General features: G+C 40.7%; 1 protein-coding gene across 4 annotated transcripts in view; it reads right to left on the bottom strand.

Moving 5' to 3' along the window:
• Positions 1-329: 329 nt before the first annotated feature.
• The window catches only part of gabra6b (gamma-aminobutyric acid type A receptor subunit alpha6b), a 31,219-nt gene continuing 25,548 nt past the window's right edge, over positions 330-6,000 (bottom strand). For all 4 annotated transcript variants that reach the window (XM_035626242.2, XM_035626243.2, XM_035626240.2 and 1 more), the window contains one exon: positions 330-2,291. In XM_035626242.2, the coding sequence (XP_035482135.1) occupies positions 2,279-2,291 (13 nt within the window). In that variant the 3' untranslated portion in view covers positions 330-2,278. The remainder of the gene's footprint in view (positions 2,292-6,000) is intronic.

The following is a 6,000-nucleotide window of genomic DNA, read 5'->3' as shown; positions in this document are numbered from 1 at the left end:
ACTTTTAACACAGTCGTGTGTCCAAACCAAGCATGTAAGATTTCCCGTGTTTAGCTGTGGCCATGACCTTCCCCGCACCTCTTAAGAGTTTTACTAGCCTTACAATTAACATACCTTAGCTACACCATAGCTGCCATGCACAGATATTGTAGAAAGCGAATATTAAAAATCCTTGGCACTGGATGAAATCGGAGATATCTTTTTTTTCTTTTTTACAGAATTGATGTTCTTGTCTGGCAATAGAGTTGATAATTTGGAACCAGTTCGTGAAAGGTTTGCAACATCAGGATATGCTTTTAAATAATGGATCCCATCCTTGAGGCTCCAACCAGAGTCTGTATTGCATTTTTATTTTCTTTTATTTCATTGCATATTTTTATTCTTAAAGAAAAATCATGGACATTTTTTATAAGCTGTAAGTGATATATCAATAGTGTTGAACTGATGCTGAGAGCCATGCTGCTCTGTTCAGAAATTAAAGTGCTCAAAAAAAGTAAACCCTAATTACATTACAACAAATGAAGAGTTATGTCCCAAATGGGATCACAATACTGTATTAAAGAACTACATAACTATGTCACTTCTTGTTCGAACACCATCGATCGTTGGGAATCTCAAAATTTGCAAAACTGAATAAGAACACAGGGGCACCTAACAGCAGTTGTGAAGTTTTTTTCAACAGTTTGTGGGATAATTTTCTTTTAAAACATCAACTTAAGAACCAGAATAAGTGCACAGATTCCACGACTACTGTAATCCTTTGGCAGCACCAGTGCAGGCCTTTCATTCCAAAAGGTGCCTGTGTTAATGAGAGACGCCTTTAATGAGAGCATCGTCATGGATGATGGATGTCATGAGGAAGCAAACACACCACCGCTTATATTTAGACGCCACATGGCATTAAGATGTTACCCTTTCTCCTTAATTGGAAACAGTGCATAATCGTATGCAAATCCACCCAAGTGGATTATCAATGAATAGGTTTTGGCATTTTGTGTAATTGATGATGATAGCTTTAGCTTTCTATTTTTTGCTGTTTTATTATTATCTTTCTTATTAACCCGGAGCTGTCATCTCAAGAATTTAATTGGGCATGAATTATTTTAACTTCAATTGAGTTTACTGCAATACATACAAACAATCAAAAACAAGAACAACTAAAACATATTTGTTTTATCATTAAAAAAAGGCCTAAATCTCTTCTAAGACAGGTTATTACCAGGACAACCTCAAGCGGGATAACTGTATTCTTTCTTTCTTTCTTTCTTTGCTTGCTTGTTCTTGAAGGCAGGTACTGTATATTTCTGTGATTTGTGAAGATGGATCACAGCTTTCAGCATTGGTTGCATGCTAGTCTTCAAATGTACTGATGTGTCAAAGTTTACTTCTGTCGATAGAAATCTAAGACATATCATCTTATAGTGAAAATATAAAATGCATGTGTGCATTAAGTGTCAGTATGTCTATATTTTATTTTATTTTATTGTATTCTCTGATATATTAATGTGCACATTTCTGTATGTCAACCAAAATGATGAATCTGTGATACACACTAAACATAAAACGTTGAAGATTTACCTTCACATTCACTGTCCTCCATCAGCAGAGGGAAATTAAGCCAATAACGCCCCCCTCCCCCCCCCCCAAAAAAAAAAAAAAAAAGATGAACAAGATTGCTTCCAGTCAGTCACACTGGACTCTTTCGGAGCAACCGGTGCACTAATTTCCTCAAATGCGCTCTAAATGTCAGAGAAGGGAATGTGTCATTTTGGACACGTGCAAATTTGCTCTTGTGTGCTTGTTGCCTGCACACAGAAATAAATACACAAAACAAATCAGTGGTTCTGCCTCTGGTTCTGCAGCCTAGCTAGCTTAACTTTGACATACCACCCCCCATGCATTCAGGCAGGGGACAGAGGGCGGACACTGAAAAAGTGTCATAGCATCTAACTTTATATATTTTTTTAAAATACTGTGGAAGAATTGAGAGGGACAAAGAGAGACGCACTACCTGTTTGAAATAGTTCCAGAGCCTGGTTCCCACAGGCTGTGAGCTCCCGGGTAAAGCTGGCAATAGGAGCTGGTGCATCTGCTCTCGAAACACTCACTTTCGAAGAGAGTATGTAAAAATAAATACAATGCACTGAGGCGGCATGAAAGAGTGCTTGGCAATTGTCTGTCATCTATTTATTGTGTGTGTGTGTGTGTGTGTGTGTGTGTGTGTGTGTGTGTGTGTGTGTGTGTGTGTGTGTGATTTCCAGGATGACAAACTCTTGGTTTAGATGGTATCCCTGTAAGACAGAAAGAAGAGAAACAAAGGTAGAATCAATCAGAGGCAAATGCGATGGCAACTGTGCATGCTAAGGAGAAACACTGAGAGGAAGAGGAGCACCCTGCTTTGCTGCCCTGTGTATATAAAGATTTTTTTTTTCTCAGAATCATGGAATGTATTTATCATATTTAACTAAAATAACAACATAATATATGCATACAAACACCTACACATACACCTACTCCATTCCACATCTGTACACATCTGCCTGCACACGAGCACAAATAAACACTGGTGTGATGTAAGAGTGAGCTGCTGTTCAGTCTCGTTGTGAAGGTTGGCATTCATTTCAGGCTGGTTTAAAATAAATAAGTAAATGAAAAGAAATAAATTCAGTCCCTTGCGGTCAGTGTTCAAAAAGATCTTGTGAAACTTGTCTGGGAACCCCTGCCAGGTAGTTCACACCTCTACGTCCTCCGCCTGATGTGTTAATGCAGGGGATACTTTTGACAGGCATTTTTTTTTTTACAGACTTACACATGGCTAGTGGCAAAAATAAATAACATTATTAATGACAATAAATGCCAGCCTACTGTGTGTTTGGGTTTCGTGAAGGTGATAAGGCATTTGGGGACAACGTTGGCACCGTCTATGTACTTTAAAGCGCAAACACGAGGACACAATTATGGTAAATCCAATTGAATTAGGGTATTCTGGAGTAGGCATGTAGGCTTGTTTTTGGATAGAGCACTGACATTATATTTTAGTTTAAATTCTTGCTCTGTATATGTTAAGTTTAGCACTAAATTGTAGATTCAAATAACATGCATGTTTTGGACTGTGACAATTCAACTGAATAATAGGCACCATGGGAACATGCTGAATATTGTATATTGATCTGTGCAACCATCAGTGTCAAATAATTATAATACTATGGGAGGACACTATATTGATTGCATTGGTGCAAATTAAATTGCTGTATTTAAATGAACATTTTAAAACATCTTTGTCCATGTGCAATGATATGATATTATTATCCAAAGCACTTCATACATGGTTATGTCTAAATTGATATGAAAAATTAATCAAATCATTAATTTTTCGGCTGACTAGCTATTCTTTTTTTTTCAGTCTGATGCTGTTAAACAGAGTCAATAATACAGCGCAGATATATGAAAAGAATGTAAACATTGATACATACATACAAGAGTATCTGGATTACTTTACCGATAACACATCATGAAACAAGAAATGTTGATAGCAGTTTTATTACTGAATTCAAAGAAAACCTGTACACTTTTATGAAGGACCCTTCAGAGACAGCTGGACACAATTTCAATGCACTTGCCAATCTTTACTGTTGAAAGGCTCTCAAATATTAGTAATTAATACTTGTATTTAAGACACTGGCGAGTGATAAGTCACAACTGTATTCCAGCGTGACTCAAAGTGAGCCCCCTAGCTCTCAGGCCCACTGACAGGAAATGTGCCCGATGACGGACTCGCATTGGCTCTCGGGGAGACTGAACTTGTGACCTTTTGGTGATGGGACCATTTCTCCTCAGAAGAGGCTGCCCTGCTACATTAATTGTACTTTCCCCAAGTAACCAGATGGCCAATATGCATCTATAGGGTCAGTAAAGGGGACTAGTAGACAGCACATTCCTACAGAAACAGGATTCCTCCTTGCTCTGATGTGGTTGGACGCATGATGCTGAGTAGATGAGGTAGAGGGAAAGCACTCTGCTTAGCCTGTCGGGCTGTCCGGTCTTTGGAAAGAGGAGACAGAGTACTGGCGGCTCACCAGGGGAAATAGAGAGAGAGATGGGGTGGAGGGGGACCGTAGATACAGAAAAGGGGGTAGGAGAGGAAGAGAGGGTTTCTGCAAGAGTGACACTGAGATAAAGTGAGAAATAGAGGGAGAAATTGAGTGTGAGGGATAGTAGGGAAGGGAGGAACAGCATGTATATGTTAAGAGAAAGTCAGGGACTGAGAGCAGTTTTCTTGTGTGGTGGCAATTTGTCTTATGAGGATTTATAAATGTCCGTGCTTGAGTGCGCACATGGATGCTCGTGTAAGCTCAGGTAGGTGTCTGTGAGGAATGCACTCATGCAAGCACACAAACTGGGTGACAAAGGCGGACGCGGCAATTCCCACAAGGCCACAGAGAGAAATATGATAGATAGGGGGTTCGCTGTTTATATCGGTCTTCATTGCCTCCTGACTAGGTGGCCTATAATTGAATGATCATTACACCAAAGTTATGGCTACGGCCCCACAGTCGAAAATAGGAATTGGGTTGGAAACAGCATTTAGTGGCTTTGATTTATGGGCAACAATGAGGAAGTTGTTTTTCAAGCGTGGCGCGCTGATGGGCAATGAAGAGGAGCAGGGCTTATCGCCTGCTGTACCTACTCTGACACACATACACGAGTCGGCTTGCCAGCCAGCCGGCAACCAGTCGGCCAACCAGCTGGGGCCCTTCATGGAAGGAAGTGTTTTCAGCGAATTTCTTTCCTCCATGGCTCACCCAGAATGGCGCTATTCATTTGAAATGGCACATTTATCGGTTGTACGCCTGTACACGCACGCACGCACACACGCACACTAAAAGACACTCTTTTCTTCTGGTCCAGCTCATCTTTGCAGGAGGGCTTTCTATAATCAAAGCAAAGTTACAAAGAGAGAAAAAGGGGTCTGTCGCATACACAGTTATCTGTTTTCAGTTGGGGTCATTGGAGCCATATATTTATTTCTCTGGAGTGAAAAGGACTGCCTGCTTTCATTTGCTGGTGGTGATATCTGGATTAAGGTAGATCTTACTCAGAACGAAGGGGTCACTGGTGTGGGTGGTGCCATACAGAAAAAGTAATGAAATGTAATGTGTTAACTGTGAATGTGTGAAGCATTGTACAGTGGATTATGGTTCTGCTATGGTTTATTGAAGCCTTCAAATAGAAATCATGGGCTGGTGGTCACGACGTCTTGTACAGTACATGTTGGGAGTATCAACACTTTCCTCAAACATATTATGAAATTCAAACACTGTAAAAAATATTTGCTGGAAAATGGCAAATTGACTTTGATGGCCTCCAGGAATGCTGAAAAACGTCAGCAAATCAAACCTCGATATGTGGACTTTTACAGCGGGTGAAATGTGAACACATGTCCTCACAGTGACAGCTTGTGGTTGTACGTGTTATTTGCTCTGGCCCGTACTAACACCGCTGGGATTTTCAGTTATCAGCCCAGGGTCAATCTGTGTTGTTTATCGCCTCCACTCTCTGCACTTGCTCAGTCATGTATCAAAACTACAGTATTTTGTACACATACTGTATGTGCACACAAACACATACATTCATATTATGGTATTTCTCTATTTTTAATTCTTGTTGATTCGCAGAGCCTCAAGGCCACCGCTTCCGCTGCTTCCCCTGCAAGCGGTCTGTCAGGATCTGCTTGCTGCTTACAGTCCCCATCAATTAATAGAAACAGTTCAGAGAGTGTCACTGAGAGGGTGAGTCACACGGAGCTGCCCCAATGCCTGCCAACACTTCCATGTCATCTGACTTGTCTCAGTTCAGACCTCTGGGCTTTTGTCTTTTTGGAGAAAGAGCAAGGCAGCGAATGAAAGAAGCCGAACTCGCACGGTTGAAAAAAGCCCAAAGACTGGTGGTGAGCATCGATAGTGTGGACATAAATGCACAACCAGGCGTATGCATCCGTTT

The sequence above is a fragment of the Scophthalmus maximus genome, chromosome 2, assembly GCF_022379125.1.
Source record: "Scophthalmus maximus strain ysfricsl-2021 chromosome 2, ASM2237912v1, whole genome shotgun sequence".
Lineage (NCBI taxonomy): Eukaryota > Metazoa > Chordata > Actinopteri > Pleuronectiformes > Scophthalmidae > Scophthalmus > Scophthalmus maximus.
This window is presented reverse-complemented; position numbering and strand designations above follow the sequence as displayed.